Source organism: Parus major, chromosome 12 (genome assembly GCF_001522545.3).
Source record: "Parus major isolate Abel chromosome 12, Parus_major1.1, whole genome shotgun sequence".
Classification (NCBI taxonomy): Eukaryota; Metazoa; Chordata; class Aves; order Passeriformes; family Paridae; genus Parus; species Parus major.
The window spans coordinates 9,429,052-9,450,105 of record NC_031781.1 but is presented as its reverse complement, the minus strand read 5'-3'; the positions used below and the strand labels follow the sequence as shown (position 1 = coordinate 9,450,105).

The window sequence follows — 21,054 nt, the reverse complement described above, 5'->3', positions numbered from 1 at the left end:
ATCTGACTGAGGCCTGCAATTAGAAAGCACAAGTCTTGTTTTATCTCCACTCCCGTTTCTGTGACCTTAAAAAACACCTGTGCTCAGACAGGGCCGAGAGCTGCCGCAGAGCTGTGGCTTGGGTTGCCCGCTGGGCCACAGGCTGTGTGGGACGAGGGCCATCCCAGCTTGTGTCTCCAAAGCCCTTTGCTCACTGGCAGCGCTGCTAAGCCTGTCTGGCTGTGCTCTCGCTGCCCTGGGGCACCCGCAGGCCTGGCCGTGGGGCAGCTGTGCCGTGCAGCGGTGCTGGGGCGGATGGTGCCGCTCCTGCCGGCGCATCCCCGGGACACGCTCTGGCTCAGCCGCTCTCACGCGCTGGCAGCGCTCAGCGACGCTTTTCTTGGTGTGCCAGCAGGCACCTGCATGTCCTCACAGATCTGGACGTGACTTGGAGAACAGCATGTGCTTGTGCATTGAGAGGGAGATGACTGGGTACTGAACCCAGCCTTGCCTCCTGCACGTGCCTCGCGCCATTTGCATGCAGAGCACGCTGCTCTCTCCTTCCGTTCTCGCCTGCAGTTCTTTCCTCCAGGAGCAGATGTGCTCTTTCAGCTGTCCTTTATGCATACCCTGCCCTATCCGCTGCCCGGCTAACCACTGCTCTGCTTCCAAGTGCTGTTTCTTCCCCTGACAGTTGCTGTGTCCAGAGCTCATGTCTCAATGGCATTTCAGAACCTTGGTTAATAGAACAGTTTGAATTATTCAAGAGCTGGGAGCACATTTCTACTTAAAATTTAATTAGAAACCTGCCGTGTGTCATTTTACAATAAAGGATATTGTAATAGCATCCCTAAATTGGGCAGTCTTCTCCTGTCATGCAAAGCCTCTGTATGAGAAATGCACCCAACCAATGGAACTTACATGCTGCATGTGTGACAGATGCCATGTGATACCTTGCAGAACTGTGTGGTGACATCTGTTAGGTTATTTTCAATGTATAAACCCATTAAACAGTTTTAAACAGCTGCTGTTTAAGCGAAAAAAAGTTTGTGGTGTAAGTTTTCCTTATGTGAGATTTCATTCAGTGAAGTGTAGCTCAGCACAGTTGGTAGCTCTGTCCCAGGCACACACTGGAAACACTGCATCAATCAAGGCACAGAACAGGATTGTTGTACTCTTGGAGAGAGAAAATTACCTGCTATGAAAAGAGACCTGTGCTGGCTTCTTGTTGTCTTTGTATAAAAATTTTGGGCCTGAACTGGTGGGAGTTTTGCGGATAGGCCAGATCTCCTGTTATTCAAAAGCGGGGAGACTACCCTGCCTTTGTGTGACTTGGAGGTTGCAAGAGCTAAAAAGCAGTAACAATCTGCAGCTGCTGCTTTTTTTAAAATTTTTTTTGTTAAGTGCACAGAAATATCTTTTAAAAATATTTCTAGGAAACATTTCTAGGGCCACCTGTTAGTCCATTAGAAAGTGAGGACAAACTCCCAGTGGCACAGCACAGCTCAGCCTGGGGCTCTGGTTCTCCTGAATAATAATGTGCTTTTGCTGATTTACGCTACGGAGCAGTGATTCTATATAGATATGGGTGAGCACCAACCTTTGGCAGGGCCCTAACATTTGTCTCATTCTGTCTGAGGGTGCACAGAAGTGTGCACTTGCATGTGTGTCACCCTATGCACAGCTGCTACCCCATGGAGCCACATGTGGAGGAGATGGATTAGGTCTGGTGGGAATTTGGGTGCTATATCCTTATGGAAAGAAGTAGCGTGTGATTTTGTACTGCAGCCAAAAGGCAAGTCAGTGGAGCTGTGAACCTGTTACTTCTGCATCCCTTCAGGTTTCCAGGGAACCCAGAAGCTTCTGGTTGTAGTTTGAGTTTGGCTGCTTGCTTCACCTTTGGTAGCAAGTTTGCCTGAGCCACAGATCAGCTCTGAAGAGAGAGGACCTGCAGGGTCTTGCATCTGGCCCTTCCTATCCTTCTTTCCTTTCTTCCCATTTCTCCGTCTTTTTTGCCTAGATGCTTCCAGTCCCCTGTGTCTCCTGCTGTTACACAGATGTCCTTGGCAACAAATAAAACATCCAGCTTTAGGGCTAGAAGATGGGAGTCAATAGGATTGTAGGTCTCTTTGAATGCCTTGGTTTTGGTGAAAGAGTTACATGGAGTGCTCCCTGTTCGCAGTTCTCATGCGCTGCTCCGCATGTTCCTCTCTTCCAGTGAAGGCTCGAGTCTGAGGCAGCCTCATCATTAATTGCTGGGAAGTGTGGGCTCCAGAAAATGGACACAAAGCTTGTGAATGGCTGGTGCAGGAGGGCACTTAGTCCCTCTCCTCCCCTGCCCAACAGCTGAGTACTCAAGGGTTGGAGTGCATCATCCCATTTTCCAGTGATACAGTGGGCTGGCATGAGGCTCACTTCATTACAGCCAGGGACTGCTCTTTTAGCTCCAAGGTGCTTGAATACCAAGGGATGACTGTACTGGGAGCTATCAAATCTAGTCTTACAGATTGGTGATTTCCTAGGACAGCATGTGGTGCTTTGTGGGATGGGGGAGGAAATTGTAATCTTTTAATTATTCATAGTAATTAGCAGAAGGGATTTCCAGGAGAGTTAGGATGACGGATAGTGGGACAGAGAAGTTAGAAAGACTATATTCAAGAAAAAGTCAGTTTTCTGACCAGCTAATGGAATAAAATATCTTCCATCTTCCCTGATAGTGAGATTCACTTCCATGATGAATTACTTGCCTCTGGCCAGAGAGATCCTGGTATCCCTCAGCCTTACCGAAATCTACTTCCTCTTCATCCAGACTGACAGCAGATCTGCAGTTCTTAATACCATCTTCAAGACAAGCATTAATGAAATGAAGCACCTGGTAAAGACTGTCTCCATAAGCAGCTTAGTGCTGAGCAGCCACCTGCCCTAGCTCAGCTCCCGGGATGCCTCTTGTTTATGCCCTGGTTTAGTGTACAGTGACACGGGTGATCTGTCTTGGGACAAGCCAGCTCTGCCAAGATATTGCTGCCAAAGGCTGACTCGTGACAGAGGGTTTCTCTGGGCAGGGTGTTACTCTGGTGCAGCTATCCCTGACTGACTGTGTTTGGGTGAGGATGGCTTTCTCTGCCTTTATTGCAGTCTGTGTGCTGAGCTGGAGTAAGGTACGAGGCTATTTGGGAACAGCTGTACTCCTCGGTGACCGGTCTGTACCTCAAGCAAATTCAAACATAATGAGGCCTAATCACTTTGCTGCTTTGGGTCTCTCTTTTAACTGTGATCTCTTTCGTGTGTGTGGACTTGTCTTGGAGTTGCTGATAATAACCTCTCCTAGCTCCTCTGGAAGATTAGTATATTAGCCCCAACTGGCTCAATTCCAGCACCAGTAATTGTATTTTGCCTCTTTGAAATCCCCCTGTGGTTTCAGTCAGCTGGAGTATAACTTTTTTGCAGTAAGCCTTACTGTTCTGTACTGCAAAAAAGAGAGCAGATACAGTTTCAGACCTGTCTGCATTTTCAGTAGAGTGCACTTTGTGATTCCCAAAGTTGGCAGATGTTTTAGTGTGAATGATGCTGTGTGTTGTGATTGGAGCACAGGAATGGTCTTGTCTTTATTACAATACCTTCTAGTTACCAGTAATTCAATCACTGGTTAACATGATCTTCCAGTTTAATCCAATAAACACCTTATGGTCAGGTTATGTGTACTAAAAACAATGAGGATCACCCTCTTCCTGAGTTGTCACAGTTGCTTTAAATTGTTAATAGCAAATACAGGGTAGGGAACCTTGTAGGGCAGTAACTGAGACCAGCTCTTCTAAATGACCGAGAAGCAGAAATCTAATGAATTGTCTGGCTGGGGAATTGTGCCATGTCTTGGCCCATCTGGTGTCAGGGAAGTTTTGGTATTGATTTTGGAGGAAGCAGGACATTGCCTGAATGAGGGCTTTTGCAGAGGTTTGAAGCTCATGTTCACCTCTCCCAGGGAAAATCATCTCCCCAGGCAAAGAAAGTGGATCCGTGTGACCCAGACCTGGGTCTGCTGGGAGATGCAAAGGGCAAGACTTGGAAGGGCTGTGAAAGATGTTTTCTTTAAAAAATACTGCCTGAGGGTTTTTGTAAGAGAGCTTGGAAGGGAAAAGCTGGGGGACTGTGGGAGGCAGCTGGATGCTGCAATATGCGTAATATCACCACTGATGGAAAGCATTAAGGAGTGAAGCTAAGGATATGGTGGCAAAGAGGTGAGATAGAGGTGTGTAATTTCATATTGGTGAACCAGACACTGCCAAGGGGATGGTGTGGCAGAGAAGCTCTGGGAGGGTCCATGACATGGAGCAGTGTCTGCCTGCTACACTCCTCTGGTCTATCCCTGCGTGACTGTTTGCCAGAGGTGCTGGGACAGTCTCATCGTTCCAGCAGTTGGTTCTCCTAAGCTGTTTCTCCCTGTGATCAGACTGGCTCCATTGTGGCTTGGCTGCTCTTGTTTGTGGCTCCTCTTTTGCTCCAGCCTACTGCTGATCTTGGTGGGAGACAGTAGACCCTGGCAGGGAAGGAGCTGATAGTGTGTTCAGTTACTACCTCCTCCCTCCTCAGGCATCTTTGGGCTTGGCAGAGCTCTGCTTCCTCCCTGAAATTAGATGAGCTGATTTTACCAGGAAAATCTGGCATTGCAGCCAGCTCCATAATACCTGTCTCCTTTAGCAGAAGACTGTCCCATTTCTGCAGCAGGAGCACAGGCTGCTGTGTCTCTTTGCCTCTGTTCCGTGGTTGCTGTTTCTCCCCACAGAAGTGATGAGAAGGGAGGTGGATGGCACTGGCATTGGAAGGTGGGAAGGTCTGTGGGTGTACTGCCAGATGCCTGGAGCATGGGAAATCAGGTACATCAGGTCTGCTGAAGGTAGAGGACAACCAGGTGGGCCAAGGGGGTTGTAAACCACTTGCTGAAAGGGAGCTGCTACCTCGATCTAGAAATGGGAGATGTCCTTTGAGTTCCCTTAGGATTGGAGGGAAGAGGAGTCAAGGGAAATGCTGAGAAGACTCTTGAAATGGGCAAGCTGTTAGCTCTGCATTGCATAGAGTGACAGGCCAGCTTGTCTGGATGGTGGCTGGGACCAGCTTAGGGGCTGAGATCATACCAGGGAGATAGACAAGGTGCAAAAATTCCTTCAAATCATAGAAGAGGGGTGAAACTAAAAGAAAATATGAGTGCCTTAAAGACACCTGATCTTGAGAAGCTGGCAGATGCCCTTGTTAATGAGACAGGAGGAGCTGATTCCAGATGGGAACTGTCTAGCTGAAGAGTCTGGAAGGAAGGATTGACTCATCATAGTTGGCATCTGGATATGGCATTTGGGGATATGATTTAGGAATGATTATAGTGCTTCTGGGTTGATGGTTGGACTAGATCTTGAAGATCTCTTCCAACCTTGATGATTCTGTGATCCTTCCTGAACCTGGGAAGGGATTGAACCTCTTTGGTAACTGGGTTATATTGAGAGATCCTTGTTTTAAGGAGCACAATCCAGCACCCCTGTGCCTCCAGTTTCACTTTTCCCTACTTGAATCTGACTAATAGCTCTCTCAGGATTTGAGAGGAGTTGAGTTTCTAATCAGTGGGGTCTTGTGAACCAGATGGAATGATGTTCCCAGCTTAACATGCAGGGTAGTGGGGAAACTGATGACAAGTGGGAAAATGCTAACCCAGTTAGTAGCAAGTGTGAGGATTCCTATGTCTGCTTATAGAGAAGCAGCTCAGGTTTCAATCTTTGGCTGTCTTATTAGAAGTCTGCTGGGAGAGAGTGTGATGGGTCCTAAACTTTCTTTGCCCAGAAGAGATGGCAGAGGCAGCAGTTCCTCCGAGATCTTTAGATCGTGTTGGTGGAAAGGCAGTGCAGCTGTACCATGTGGGGCTTTCCCCCATGGGAGCCAACTAATCTGTGACAGAGCACTTTAAGGAAAGGTTGAGTTGTGACTTCAAAGGAGAGTTGACAGGCTGGGAGCATTTCTGGTCCTGTGAGACAAACCTCATGCTGCTTTTTTGTGGTTTGTTTTTTTGCTGTGTCCATCTGCCTGCCAGTTCGTGCTCTGCTCCAGGTGGAAAGAAGAGCATGGAAGAGAGGAAGATGCAAAGGACTTGAGAATATCTTAGAATGTCTTTAGGCAAAGGAGGTGACAGATTGGATCACCAATCCTTGAAAATAACATCTCATCTGACAGGGCCTTGTTTAAAAGGGCAAAACCCTCACTTTTCACTCACAGCATGTCAGGGCAGAGGGTGTTCTTGGTGCAAATCCTGAGTTAGCCCTGCAGCAGGAGGAGTAGCAGAGCCTGCTTTACTATCTGTCTGAAGACAGTCCCACCCAAACCTCCTTAATCCCATGGCCTGTGGCTGTTCCTGCCATCCATCCAGCAAGGCAGTGACCACATCTGCAAACATTGGGATGTTACCTGTTGGTAGGGGCCTTTGGGAAGACCAATGCTAGGCAGTGGAGGAGAGGTGGGTTTTCTTTGGTCTGTGCTGCTGCTGATTGCTCTTACCAGCCTCCTTGGCCTATGAGAAAGCATCACCAGCTGTCTGTTGGGAATCAAAAATCTTTTAATTCCCAGGGTCTTTAGGTGGGGTGTCAGTTGTGGGGTGCTCTCTAGTGAGACACAGCTGCAAAGTGACACGACTTCTGCCTGCCCTGGGCAGTGAATCCCAGTGGCCTCTTTGCAGACAGAACTGGGAGCCAGTCTCCACACCACAGCTCTGCAGGTCAGCAGCTGGGTAACACTGATCTTTGGGCAACATCTGGGAGGAGATGCTGACACCATAAAGGGAATGAGCTGTGGGTTAGGGAATCCATTCTCTGAACAGGAGGATCTTTACACCTCCTGCTTGGAACAGTGTGTTTTCTGCTTAGGAGGGTTGGGCAGAAGTAGCATGGGAAGTCCTGATTGCCAGGGAATACCCAGGGCAATGGGTGTGTTTGCTGACATGGCCCCCCTGCCCAGGAGCTTGCACCCACTGTGGCAGCAGCGAGCGATGGATTGGAGTCAGGGATGTGTGGAGTTTTTTTGTGCAGATCTCTGTAAGGCATCCAGACAGCTGCTTCCCACTGTGCTCAGTGGAGCATCTGCTTTGGCAGGCAGGAGAGGAGACGGGAGCCTTGGGAATTTCAGACAGTCATTTACTTAATAACCATAGACAGAGCAGGGGGCTCATTTCTGGCTGTGGAGGGATCGTCTTCCTTCCCTTCTCAGTGAGAATGTGCTGTGCTTGGCTTGGGGAGAAAGGGAATTAATTGGGATGCAGACTCCTGAAACAGAACTCCGTGGGTATGAGCAGTTTCTCAAGAAAAATGAAGGTTGATTTATGCTTGCTGGATTTGTGCCTGCCACCCTGAGCTAAACATATCTGATCTTACAGATACTTTCCTTTTCCTGGGTCCCCAGCTCCTTGTTAGCTTCCAGAAGAAACCCCAGCTTGCTCTGTCCTTACTTTTGTGAGCTGCATCTCCTTCAGCATTTATGTCTAGCAACAGCACTTCCATTTGTGGTCAGTGACATAACAACAGGGGCTGTAGTTGGAGGGAGGGGAGTTAGATTCAGCTGCTGTAGCAAAGCAGAACTAATGCAGATGTTCGTGGGATGACTTTTCTGAAGTGCTGTACAAACTAAAATTCTGTATTTCAAGTATGCCCAGGTTGATTCAGGGTTTGGTGGTATTACTTGGGAGTGTCAGGAAGGAGTAATTGGTTTTCTGTGCTTTAGTTTCTAAAACTAGTTCTTTTTTTTTTTTTTAGTTTTTACTACTTTCTGTGGTATGTCCCATTCAGCTTGTGGCTAACTGCTTCTACCAGCCCGTATCTTTCTCAATCCCATCTGAAATGAATCACGGGTTCCATCTGATTCCTAACACTCATAACCTCAAATTAAAGATGCCAGGTGTCAAAACTGTTATTTATTATTGTCTGCTAAAGTGTCTATGGACAGGCAGATGTGGAGAGAACAAACATGGAAATTATCCCATGGAATATAGGTTCTCTGGGATGGGATGGGTAGATGGACAAGTGCACATATTGTATGGGATGGTTCTTTACTGTGGCAGGCTACCTGCTTTTGGAGGGTCTCTGCCATTTAACTCCTACCTGTGGCTGGACACATATAATGGGATATTCTCTGCCTCTCAGAGTTCTTAGTTCAGATGTAATATGAAGTTTTTTGGATCTCTTTTTAGATTATACCTTTCCTGCTTCATCTCAGAAGGCATTGCTGAAACGAAACGGGACACAAGTAGACAACTGGGAAATGGCCACTGTCCAGCCACCGGCAGAATTTGTGGAGCCTGATTTACACACACCTTTCTCCACACTAGAGGAAGAGGAGGGGCTGCTCCCTATAGACCACTCAAGAGGAGGAATGGAGAGCCTCCATACCTCTGGACCAGAGGTTGCATCTTCTGAACCAGTGGACCAAGAGGACTCCTTCTCCCTTCTGTTTTCCACAGCCTCTGCCCAGCCAGGTGTTGTGACTGAGGCAGCCATAGGAGGGCAAGAAGAGGACTCTGTTTCTCCAGGCTTAGACCTTGGGAGCAGCATGGGACCAGGTCTTCTACCTGTGCCCTCTACTTTTTCTACTACTGCTGCTGCAAGATCTGCCAGTTCTCCCAGTGATTCGGAGGAACTCTTTGAGGTAACAACTGGAGACAGTTGGGCTGTTGGGGGAGCAGATTCAGAGCTGACTGTGGCTACAACAGGAGCAGAACTTGCAGAGACCACAGTGGAGGCTGCTGGGGAAGAGCATTCAGCCAGGGAGGAGGTCTCAGAGGCCACAGTGGGGTGGGAGATGCTGGAGCCCACGATGCTGACTGAAACGGAGCAGACAGTGGAAACGCCTGTGGGAACACTCTCTCCTGCAAGCAGCTCCCCAGGCACCCAGACTCTTCCTGGTAGTGAGCAGCACCCCCCTTCTGTGTCTCCGTGGGACAGAGCTGATGAGCCTGCGCTGGATCCCGCTTGGAATGACACCGAGTCAGCCACTGAGGCTGCAGCAGCAGAGAGGAGCTCGTCTCCACAGGCTGGGGATGCCCGCATGGCCATGCTGCCAACTGAGCTGCCCTGGGACTCAGCACAGGTTGCACTGGGAGCAGGGGCTATGGTGGGAGGTTGCAGTTGGGGGTATTTGGGTACTTCACTCCTGGGGAGCATTTAACCTAAGTCCCTAAGTCTGACTGCTGGAAGTAGTTTATTCTGTTCACCCAGTCAAAACTGAATTTTTTCAAGTAGAGTTATTCACAGCAGTTCTTAAGAGCATCTCTATCATCATTGGTGAAAGCCCTGGCTCCTCACATCTTCCTAGTGGCACGAAATCCTGCTTCTGATAAACAGAAGCTGAACACCTTTCCTCTGGGGCATGTGGAGCAGAGGAAGCTCCTTGTTTCCTCAGCCTCCTTTACTGGAAGTGTCAGGACAAACATGGCCCCAAGGATTTCTAGAAAGGGAGTGAGAAGAAAGTGCTGCTGCTGCCTGAAGGGACCAGATGTGGAGCAGGTGGAGCAGAGTACAGTTATGTGTGAGGATGTTGCTCTTGGAGAGCCTGTGGGAGAGGAGGGGTGAACTGCAGTTCCTGAATCCAGCACACTGGCAGCTGGTTAAGAGAAGATATGTAGCAGGAACTGACGGGTGAGAAAGTACCAAGCAAAGCTTTTAATTTTGCCTTCTGCTCCATGGTACTCAGGAGCTTGAGCAAGCGGCTTAGTCCCTCTGTGCATCCTATCCTGCCTATCCTATGCTGCCCTGTCTCACCAGTTTGTTTAAGGACCACAGAGGCTCCTGCTTAGGTTTTGTGTTAAGTGCTGATAAGGCTGCAGGCTAGAGAGCTTTCCACTGAGAGCTTGTGTCCTCCTTGAGTCTAGATAAAGGTGGAAGGTCAAGTTGAGCTGTGGCAAGCTGGCACAGTAACTTTGTCCCTGTTCTATGTTAGCACTGAAAGAGTGATTCCTCCTCAGAACAGAGAGTTAAAGGACACTCACATCCTTTAAGAAGTGCTTCTGGGAGTGTGGCACAGTGCCTTGCTCCTGTCCCTTGTGTACCCTGTACTTTCAGCAGCAGAGTTACATTCATGCCTGAGCCCAGCTGTCTTTGTCTTGTCTTTCCAGGTGATCTGCAAAGACTGGAGCAACCTCGCAGGAAAGAACTATATCATCCTGAATATGTCGGATAACATAGACTGTGTAAGTCAGTCCAAGGAGATTTGATGGCATGGATGTTTAAGAAAGTGAAAGCAGCTCTTGCTGTCTGCTTTCACCACAAAACATTTTAAAAGCACTAAATCTCAACCTATAGAGTCTGTGAAGTGAAGGGTAGGAGGACAGAAATATTCCTGTTCTCCAAAAGGGAAAAAGAGTGGGTGGAGAAAGATGATTTTGCTCTAAGTCTAGCACATGTCAGTTCCATACTGGATGTTTTACTAACTTGTGGCTGCTAGTCTGTGCCAGTCAGTACCTGGATTGTCATGAGACATGAGAGCTTTTAACATTGCACCTCTTACAGGATTGAATACAGTTCTCCTCCCTTCTCTTCCTTTTCCTTCCATTCCTTTCACCATATAGTAACAACCCTCTGATGGCTCAGAGGAATAGGGACTCCCATTTGCCCTGTGCATGGATAAGTATCAAGCAGCTATCATTAAATCTTCCTTAAGGGTCTCTTCTCCCCACCCTATTATCCTGTGTGTTATCTGTGTCTGTTAACCAGTCATGCTCTGCTAATCCAACGTCTGTCCATCCATCCTCATACAGCTGCAGTTAATTCATGAGCCCAGAGTCTGTTGTGGATCCCTGATAAAAGGGCTTGTTCACTTCTGCTGGCACTTAAAAACCAAGTTGTGAAAGACACTTTGACCTGGGGTCAAAGTGTCTTTCATAATTCTAAGAAATTATTACAAGCCTGACAACCTGAGACCAAAATATTTCATTGAGGAATTGTCTTCTGGCCTCATGCATCTGCACTCCTGCTTTGTGGGGCTCCTGCTGTGGGCAGAGCCAGCTGGTTCTGTTACTGCAGGGTTGCTCTGTGGCACTGACCTCTTGCCACTACTGGTGAGTTCTAGGTTGGTTTGTTTTTATTTTTTTAAAAGATGACTGTTTAGGGGACGTGGAAAATGGAGAAATTCCTATACACAGTAAGACATGCCGACTGTTCTAAGGATAGGTGAAAAGTCAGTCTTTTTCCTCCTAATTTAGGAAAACCAGTGTGGAGGGTTTTAAGTATCTCTGCTACAGTTCACAATTGTAACACATAATACGAGTCCTTGAAAACCAGCATCCTTCTGCCCTATTCCCTTCATGTCCCCATCACTCTCCCATCTCTGTGGACTTTCAATACTGGATAATTTTGTAATATGTACTAACTTCCTTTCTATGGTCACTTTTACTTGTGTTGTTTAAACCTCTGTAAGGGGAAGGACTGAAAAGCAGATGTGCAGATGTCTCTTGATCAAATTATGTCTTTGCTGTTGAATCCTCAGTTCTGCCTTGCTGGAGGAAGATGGTGCCCTGGGATAGGCAGGACTGAACTGTTTTTCTACTTGATTTCATGTTTCAAAGCATATTTCCCAGTGAATGATTTGTGCTGTACTACCCCTTATTCAAAGGGACATTTGTCATCATAAATATTTAACATGAGCATCTCATCGTTCCCTGCCTCCCATTACCACTTTGCATGAGTGAAGCTGGAATCAAGCTCCTCTTCTTTCCACTGATGTTGATGCAGTTTGTTTCCTGCCCTTGGTAATTTGCTCAGTTTGGGCACCTTACCTACTGTCTGCCTGTCCCTTTTGTTTTTTGGTTTCTCTACTGGAACTCTGTGGTGTTTGGGTTTCTGGGGTTTTAAGGGAGAAGCTGTGTTGCAAGTGCTGTAGCTTAAATTAATGTGAATGAGTATTCCTCACATATTTCAATGTTTTGGTGCCATGATCTGTAGGAAGTCCCACTGAAAAGCTGAGGGACAAGGAGGGTGCTTAGCTCCTTCCAGAGGGTTGAACTTTGACCTTCAATACACTTCATGGCAGCAGGCTTTTACCTGCTGCACAGACCATGTCTGTATTTCTGGGTTATGATGGAAGCTCATTTGTCTTCCCATTGGGAAGGGAAAATCTTCCCTTGTCTTCTCTAGGCAAGGGAATCACTTCAGTCTCTGAAGTAAGATTTGCTCTGGGCAAATCTCTCACTCAACATTCCAGGAAGGTTTGCCCAAATGAGGACTGCAGGATCTGACCCAGCACTGGTACCTGGCTGTGCATCGGAAGGTGACCTCCACCTTGGCACAGATGCATTCAGGCTCCTTCACTGCTCTCTCCTCTGCAGAATGGAGAACTGATCAGTGTTCTGCAACCTCTGCTTTCCCCTTCACCAGAAACATCTCACTTCTGTCCTCCTGCTCCTGGCTCAGCTGTTCCCCTTTCCTCTGCATCCCCCAAAAGAGAGCGTCAGACTGGCAGTGGGGCCATGAGCTGCAGCTGAGCATCATGGTGCTGCATCACAGTGCTGCTTCCTCATGCAGCTCCTCCTGCCTCCCCACACCAAAACCTAGAATTTGATGAGAGGAGGCACTGCCAGGCTCTTGTGATTCAGGCTCCAGTCATCAATGTCTTCTCCAATTAGGCCATTTTTGGCACAGGCCTGTGCCTGCCCTGAGCGCTTCAAATTGCCATGGCAACAAGAACTCTCCATTTTATTAATCATCTGTGTGGCCTTCAGGTTGGCATGGCAACTGGAGATGAGAATAGAAACACAGGAGTGAGAAAGCAGCAAAGGAGCCTGCTGAGGGATGGCTGGAGCATGTCAGGCTGAGCAGCACCTGCTGACCCAGTGCTGGCTGTGGCTGATTCCTTCTCACATAACGTTGCTCTTCAGGATCCCTGTGTGCCAGGAGAGCTGGACTTGGTATGGGGCATATGGCAGCCACAGGAGCTGAGGAGGAAGGTTGGTGCATCAGGAAATGTTGTGGGTCCAGCCTGGGGCACTGTGCAGTAGACCATTGCACCAGGTTTAACACTGCTGGCTTTTGGGCACCTGTCAGGTCTCAGCTGTACCAGCCCTGCAGTACTACAGCTGCCTTGTCCCTACCATGCACTCACCAAGGTTCCTTTCCTGTGGCAGGAGGAATTTCGGTTGGAGAGGGGTCCCCAGCTGTTGGCACTGGTGGAGGATGCCTTCTCCAGGCAGGCAGAGGGGCTGCAGGACCGCTGGCTCATCTCTCTGAGCAAACCCAATGAGAATGACAAGCACTTGCTAATGACGCTGGCAGGGGAACAGGGTAAGTGCTGGCAGAAGGAGCCTTCCTGTGATGGGGAGTATATTTATGGGGCTCCCAAACAGGTACACAGCCATGTTGGAAGGAGTTTTCCATTTCAATCCCACCAGTTTTCAGTGTTCACTGGACTTGAGGGATGGAGAGGGACTGAGGACATCTTTCTTCACATTTGCCTTCTGGGTTGTCCCTCACTGCTTGCACAAAGCTCCATCTTCTGCACTTGGCCTTTTGCTTTGCTGACTCCCTGGACTGCCTTTCCCTGAGCATCTTTCAGCTTTTTCCTGAGGTTTATGTACTCCCCTCCATGGCAGGATATGACAGCCTGTTCTTGGTTCACTTCCTAACCTATCAATTTTTAAGTCTTGTTCAAACTAGGATGGTCCTCATAGTGCCTTCCCTCATCCCCAAAGAAACACAAGCTGACAGTGAACATGGGCTGGACTGGAACATTTTACCATCTCTTTATTCTAGTTTTGGTAAAGGGGCCCTTTTCTTGTACTGCTTCTGCTGTCTGCTTAGTAACAGAGGTTTCTAATGTTGACATTATGGCCTCTAGGACCTTTATGAACCTGTCTCCATGACCTTCTGAGTGCTGCTGCTTGCTCCCAGAGCAGATGCAGATCCTGAGAGCTTCTGTGGTGGTGGGGAGGGTACCTAGGTTGCTCTGATATCAGTTCATCCTTGGATTTTTTTTACTCCTTTGAAGAGTATTTGGAGGTACCCTTGTCTGTGATCCTGTGTTCTTTCAGCCTCCTGACATAAAACACCAATGAACAAAAATGTGTGTTTCCCTGTCTCCATCCTGTTGGGGATTTTAGACTGATGAATACATCTGACTGAATAACCTGAGCTGAGAGCAGCACTGATCTCTTCCTCTACTTTACAGGCGTTATCCCTACAAAAGATGTTCTCATGGCACTGGGGGATGTTAAGAGGAGCTTAGCTGAGGTAAGAGCCTGTCTGCCTGCATCCATTTGTTAAGACCTGTTATACAATTAAAATAAGCAACTTGAAAACTGGGAACATATCTCAGTCTAACCAAGTGCTGAACCCACAGCAGGCAGACAGATAAATCAGATGCTTGGCAAACTCCCTTCTCCCCTCACTGGTAGTAGCCAGGCCATCAAGTGTCTGCTCCTTTTAAGAGAGTAACTATGGTTTATTCTTTTCTGGCTTGGTTGTGGGGCTGCTTTTCATACATTAATTTTGTTGGGATTCTCAGTGTCACCCTTTCCATACTATTGTTGAAAGCAGTGTGGGTGCTGCAGACCTCCACATTTGGCCCTGCTCACCCTGCAGCTGTTTTACATACATTGGCTTCTCTTAATACATTCACACACCTTCTGCAATTCCAGGGTCTGCATTTCACTCCTTGAACAACTGCCTCCACAAGGGCAGGCAGAGGACCTGGGTCAGTGGATGCCAGACTCCCCTTCCAGTTGCCTCTAGGCCTCACATATTCCCTTCTAACCCTGGGCAGCTTGGAAGAGGGTAGAGGGGAGGACAAATCAGTCCCACAGTCTCTGGCTCTGCCCCTTTGTCCTACAGGGCATGTAGGCACTGAGGACCTGATTCTGCTCAAATATTTTGTGCCCACCACTGGAGTAATTTTTCTGGTTTTAGCAGCAGGGTTGGGTCACTGCCTTGCTGGCTATCTGTTCTCAGGTTTTTCTCTGACCTAATAAACTGGTGCAGTTAGACAAAGCAAATTAAGTGCTCAGTGGTGTATTGATTGGCTTACACCAGAGAAAGTGCAAAAAGCCAACCCTGCAGAACTTGTGTGACTGAAGTATCAGCACCTAGAACTGTCCAGAAAGAAGGATCTATGTGGATGCAAGGTTTGGCTTTGCAACTGGTGGCCCCATGTTAACATGAGTCCTACCAGAGCCTCCTTGCTCCATGCTTCTGACTCTCTGGCTCTGTCTGCTCACAGTGCTGCCCTTGCACAAGCATGAGATTGCAAGGAGGAGGGAGAGTATTCTCTTACACCTGTCACACTTACTATTGAATTGATACATGACCTGTTTCAAATCTGCCAAGTCACTGGGACCAGCGCTGGGCTGTTTGCTGACAGCCACAGGGAGTCAGTTTCTAGCACAGCTATTCCTAAGCTTTTAAGCTCAGCAGGCACCTGTCCACTTTCAAAACCTTATAAAGACTACTATGCCCTCTTAGGACCTGAGATTTAATGGAAATCTATTTTTTAGGGTTACATTATCTGCCAAGCAGTTACCAAAGCCTCAGCACCCGTCTTAGTTTGTCTTAGGAACTCTCAGTCTTGGACAGTTTCTCCCGTGAAAGCCTCCTTGTCATACACAAAGGTGTGATATCCTTGTGCAGATAAGCAAAATAAAATTGTGCCTACTGTCATTTGCTGCTGTGTCAGCTTTCATGGAAAATGGTATTATATATAGTTATGAGCTTTCTAGTAATGTAAGACAGTGTACAACCTGAGTCTCCAACTCTGGCTTTTAGTTCCTCTGCCCACATTTTTGGTCCTGTTCTTGGACCCTGGAAAGTCTGAACAGGATTCTATCTGCCTGCAGGTCAGGACTTTTAGTGTATTGCTTCCTTTCTTCCTTCCAGATTGGTATCCAGAACTACTCGACCACCACAAGCTGCCAGTCGCACCCTAACCAGACGCGCAGTGATTATGGGAAGCTCTTTGTGGTGCTGGTGATCATCGGCTCCATCTGTGCCATCATCATCGTGTTGGGGCTCATCTACAACTGCTGGCAGAGACGCCTGCCCAAGATGAAGAACATGGTGAGCGCTGGATGGGTGGAGAAGGTGGCCAGTCTCTTAGCACTTGGGATGGAGGAGATTGGAAAGTTAAGAGGGCAATTGTTTTCCCCTGTTCAGTTATGGAACATAACTGGATACACTGCTGGAGCAGCAGTGGAGTTCATTCAGGTGTAAGAGAGATGCAAATGTGCTTAGGGTTATTCCCAGTGTGAGGGTTGGGCTGGGAATAAATCTACCTCTTCCCACTGACTCCACAAAGTTCTCAGTGACCCTCATAGCCTGGTCTGATTTTACTTCTCAGCAGCATTAAGACCTGTCCCTCTCTGTCTCCATTTGTGTCCTCTCATCCCTGGCAGTCGCACGGCGAGGAGCTGCGCTTTGTTGAGAATGGCTGCCATGACAACCCCACCTTGGACGTGGCCAGTGACAGCCAGTCGGAAATGCAGGAGAAGAAGCCGAGTGTGAACGGTGGAAACACCATCAATGGCCCCGACAGCTGGGACGTCCTGATCAATAAGCAGGCGAGCGAGGATGTGGATGTGTTTGAGGAAGACACGCATCTTTAGAAAAAGAAAGGAGGGAACCACCCTCTTAAACACACTTGTTTCTCTCCTATCTTGACTGATGGACCATGGGATCAGGTGGCTTCTCAGGAACTTCTTAAAACCTTTGAACAGGTCTTTGGGCAAGTTTTCCTTATGGAAGTCCTGAGCCTGCATCTGAGGCTTGGAGGCAGGAGGATCACGGAACAGAGGGAAGCAGGAGGGGTGGGTTTATAGATCTCCGTGTGTGTGTTCCTATCAGTAGCACCAATGCTTTCATCACCTTTAAATGCACTTACTGTAGCTCTGTGGTAGTGGCTGAGAGTGTCTGGATTGGAGAAACAAGATGATGGGGCTGCTTGCCACCAAGAGTCCAGATTTGGGGAGTAAATTCACTTTCCAGATCCTGACCTTGAGATCACATTCAGTCTGTGCAGGTGCAGTAAAACCTGTGCATTCTGGATGGAGGGGAGCCAAGATTCCATCCATGTCCTGGGCAGAGTTTGCATTCCCCATGTGAAAACAGGTTTTCTAGTGCTCTAGCATTCAGCTACTAATTGTATGAGAGCTGATGTTTACATCTGGGGAAAACACCCCTACCACCCACTCCTTGCTGTCATCTAATTTCACCCCTGGTACCACAAACAGCCCCACTCCTTTTTTCAGCTCCACAACTCCAAGCTGAGCTTGCAAAGTTTGAGCACTTTACCCTTGCTTGACTGATTGCAGAAAATTCAGTGCCATGGTGCAGCATTTTAGATGGAAATGTGCTTTAGGTTGGAGTGTTGTTCAAAAATTATGTTTACATGCCTCTTTCACAATAGCCTGGGAAATCAGCAGGAAAATATCCCTTGTCTAAGTGTAAGTTTTAAACTGGCTGGCCTTTTCCACTCCGGTTCTATTTTTCAGGATAGTTTGGTTTCAGTTGGTCATTTTGTTGTAAATATGAAGACTATGTGAAACTTCTTAAACTTTTTAAATGAGAACAAATAATGTTCTCATCCTATTGTTTCAATTTCAGCATCTTGCCCTGAGGTAAGGGTTGGAAGTATTTAATACCCCACAGTTATAAATCCGGGTAACATCCATAAAATCACTACATTTAAACAATGTAAAAGCCAGTTCTGATGAGATGAGAATCGGATGTAAGAGCTCTGCAATGAATGTTTCTCAGGCTTGCCTCAGGCAACTTTTGAGGCTCCAGCTCCCTCAAGATGTGTGCTAAAGGCACATGAATATGAGTAATTGTTCTCTGAGCCCTGCCTAAACTACTGTCAAGCCTGAAATCCCAGAACATTTGTTTTTTCTGTCACTGAGGGACTGAGGGACTTGCTTCGGTCAGAGGCACCAGTACTTCTCTCCCTGGTGGTGATCTGCATGCTTGTTTCCTGCAAGATGCAGCTTCACACTTGGTCTTGAAGGGAACCTTTGTATACAGAGGCCCCAGATGTGCAGCCTGATGCTGAGCCTGTAAATCTATCACTGTATGTATAGAGACCTCTAGCATGTTCCTCCCTGGTGCGTGTGCCTAAAGTCAAGGTGCAAGAATCTGTTGTTGCAGTTTGTGTAGCGCTTTGCATACAAACTGAATCACAGATCACCTCGATGTAGGACCACTCTGATACCAGTTTATTAGGGATTCAAGAAAGGTGATAACTTTTGGTTTCCTATCCAGATTCCAATTTTCAGTGGTTTTAGCCTGCCTCCATATCTTTCCTGGTGTTATGTAGGAGACAGTATTTATCAGCTCCTTTTGTACCTTGGTAGGGTTGCAGAGATGCTCAGAGTTCCTTCTCTTGCCTCAGCAGTTGGTAGTGGGGGACAGTCCATGTATGTGGACAGCCATCCATGGCCCTCTCTGACCTCACTGATGGCTCCTGCTGAGTTTGATGGGTCTGTGCAGTAAAGCTGTACAAGTCCCTTGGCTGTGTTGAAGGCACTTTGGGGATCACAGGATTAAATGCAAATTGTTATGGTGAGTAAATTAAAGCATGGAGTTAAAATTTGAGTTCTTATAGCACTTAGCATAACAGGGCCTGGCATGCCCATGGCCTTTAGACATCTGCACTGTGTAAATCTTTCCAAGTCAAATAATCCTCATCAAATATGTTTTTAATGCCCAGTGGCTGTTAAAAAGATAATGCCACCAATCAGATGTGAATCATTTCACCCACAAATCGCTTCCTTGGTGCACATCCCTGCTAAGAGCTGCTTTGCTGCCCTGTTTTCTCTCCACTATCCTAATTTAGAGAAACAACAAGGCACTGATAAAGCAATGCTTCCAGCTGGGCTCAGCACTTCCCAATCTCATGTAAAGTCTTCAAACTTTAAAGAAACCAAGGAGGCTATGTGGGCTCAATAATCAGCTAGCAAGTTCTTCTAATTTGCTCTTCTGGCCTCTCGTGGCCTGGAGGATTTTCCAGAGATGCTTTTCTCTGTCTGGACCATCCAGGTGATCTGAGAGACACTTCAAGAGTGGCTGTTGTGAGGCTGAGGACACTTTTCTGCTGTCTCTGACAGGGTGTACCTGGCTGTATGATCCCAGTTTAGCTTCAGAAATCTACTGGTTGATAGAATTTCACTTTAGTCTGGTGATACTTTTTGTCCTTTTACAGTTTGTTTTTTCTCTGTATCATTTTTTTGCACTAGGCTGATCTTGTCAAGTCGATTGCACTGTTGTCCCTCTCCTGCCAGCCCTGCAGAGACGGGTCATCTCCGGGGACCTGCGGGCTGGGAAGCACTGTAGAGAGGCTGTTGGTAGCCTACTTTACTCTGTCCAGTGTTTGTATTTCCAGCTCTGCACAGGGAGGATGTAAAGAGGAAGAAAACCTTTGTCTTAGCATTTGTAACAGGAAGCTTTTCTATCACCCTAATGTAGTTAAACTTCTTTTTAATAAAAACTGTGAAAGCTGGACTTCTCAGAGCAGTGTGCCAGGCAACAGAGTAGATGCAGGAGACAAAGCAATTCCTGGAAGACTTCACCACCTACTCGGACATCACCATAATTCCATCTGCCAAATATTTTGGTTGCACTGACACCTGGTGGCAGTTGGGAGTTGGAAAAGAAAAATTAAAAAAAAAAAAAAAAAAAAAAAACTTTTCTCTTAGCTTTGGCTATTTGTTTCCTGTGACTTGCCTAGGATAACCTGCTTTATTCATGAGGGGCTGCAGGACTCGACTGTGAGCAGAGGGGCTTGTACCAGGCATGTCAAGGATGGTTTTTGTGAGGACGTCCTTGTCTGCAAAGTGGTGAGATGGGACATTCCTTGGAGTCACCAGTATAGTGGGCCCTGCGTAGCAACTCAGGGTCTTGCCTCCATCCTCCTGCTTTGTCTGCCACTTGCTCCCTCTGCTCCTTGGGACCACAGCTAGAATGCAGGGACTCTGCCTTGAAGTGGAGGTGGTTCTTCAGAGAGAGCATCAGGTGCTGTTGTGAGGAGTGCAGTGCCTCGGGGAACACCGGCGATAGCATCGTCTGGATGCACAGCCAAGATCAGTGGCTCTCCATCTCTGTGGGATCGTGGCCAGATGTGATCTGGAATCGCCAAGCTTCAGATTACTCCGAGGTGTCACCCAGATATCTGGAATTGTGCCTGTAACATGGAGTCTAACATGTTCTAGGACTCTGCGTCCTGCGTGCCACCTTGGGGTATGTAGGGTGGAAAGAAACAATGAGGAGTGACCTAGTAATAGTGCTGTGAAGGATGTAATGCAGCTTGAGAATACATCCAAGATACACTTTAAAGATCCCTCTGGCAGAGGCTATGGTGTGAAATGAAGGTACTTTATCCTGAGGACTATTGCAGCATGACCTTAGAGCATTGCAGCAGGGTGCCACTGCAGCCACGGCCGTCAGCAACTCGTCTGTTCCCATCTGCCTTTGCAGCCATGCAGGAGCGCATCTACCCTTCATAGCAGGTTTGGGACAGCTCAAACAGTCAGACACAACAAGCATCTTCATCTGTGCTGGCTTATGAGAGCCTCAGGCGCTCGTCTAAGCTGACAGGCAGGCTTTGAGCCATTCTCAACACCTTCATTCCTGCTGGACACAAATGGCAAGCCCTGGTCACTGCTCGGGATTGCTGCTGGAGAACACTTAGAAACACTTGTGTCTGGCCCTGGAAATAACAGGGTTGTGGTTTTGTTTTCTTTGCAATAAAACACACCTACTGGGTGTCTGAACACTGACCTGGGCGCAGTGCTTTTCTTGGTTAGATCTGCCTGAATTCATGTCTGCTGCCTCATAATGCAGTGCTGGCCAGGGTTTCTCTGCCAGGATGGTCAGTCTGCTCTCCCTTTCCCCACAGTGCACTCCTTCATTCTCCCATCACAGATTTCTGCCAGGTGCTCAGGCTGTGGAAACAGGCTTCCCCCATGGAGTACCCTAACCTCCAGTACCCACAGGACCAGCCCAGGATACCTTTCCTGCTAGAGTGGCCTAGCACAAGCCTCTGGTCCACAGCAGAGTCCTTTCCTGTGTGCCCTGTGCCACGTCTGTC

At 47.7% G+C, this 21,054-nt stretch overlaps 1 protein-coding gene across 1 annotated transcript in view; it reads left to right on the top strand.

The window, feature by feature from the left end:
• The window catches only part of LOC107210315 (podocalyxin-like protein 2), a 32,046-nt gene extending 11,303 nt beyond the window's left edge, over nt 1-20,743 (top strand). Inside the window, exons 3-8 of the mRNA XM_015640987.2 lie at nt 8,192-9,087; nt 10,112-10,186; nt 13,115-13,271; nt 14,155-14,216; nt 15,855-16,034; nt 16,370-20,743. Coding sequence (XP_015496473.1) covers nt 8,192-9,087; nt 10,112-10,186; nt 13,115-13,271; nt 14,155-14,216; nt 15,855-16,034; nt 16,370-16,579 — 1,580 coding nt within the window. The 3' untranslated portion in view covers nt 16,580-20,743. The remainder of the gene's footprint in view (nt 1-8,191; nt 9,088-10,111; nt 10,187-13,114; nt 13,272-14,154; nt 14,217-15,854; nt 16,035-16,369) is intronic.
• Nucleotides 20,744-21,054: the final 311 nt, after the last annotated feature.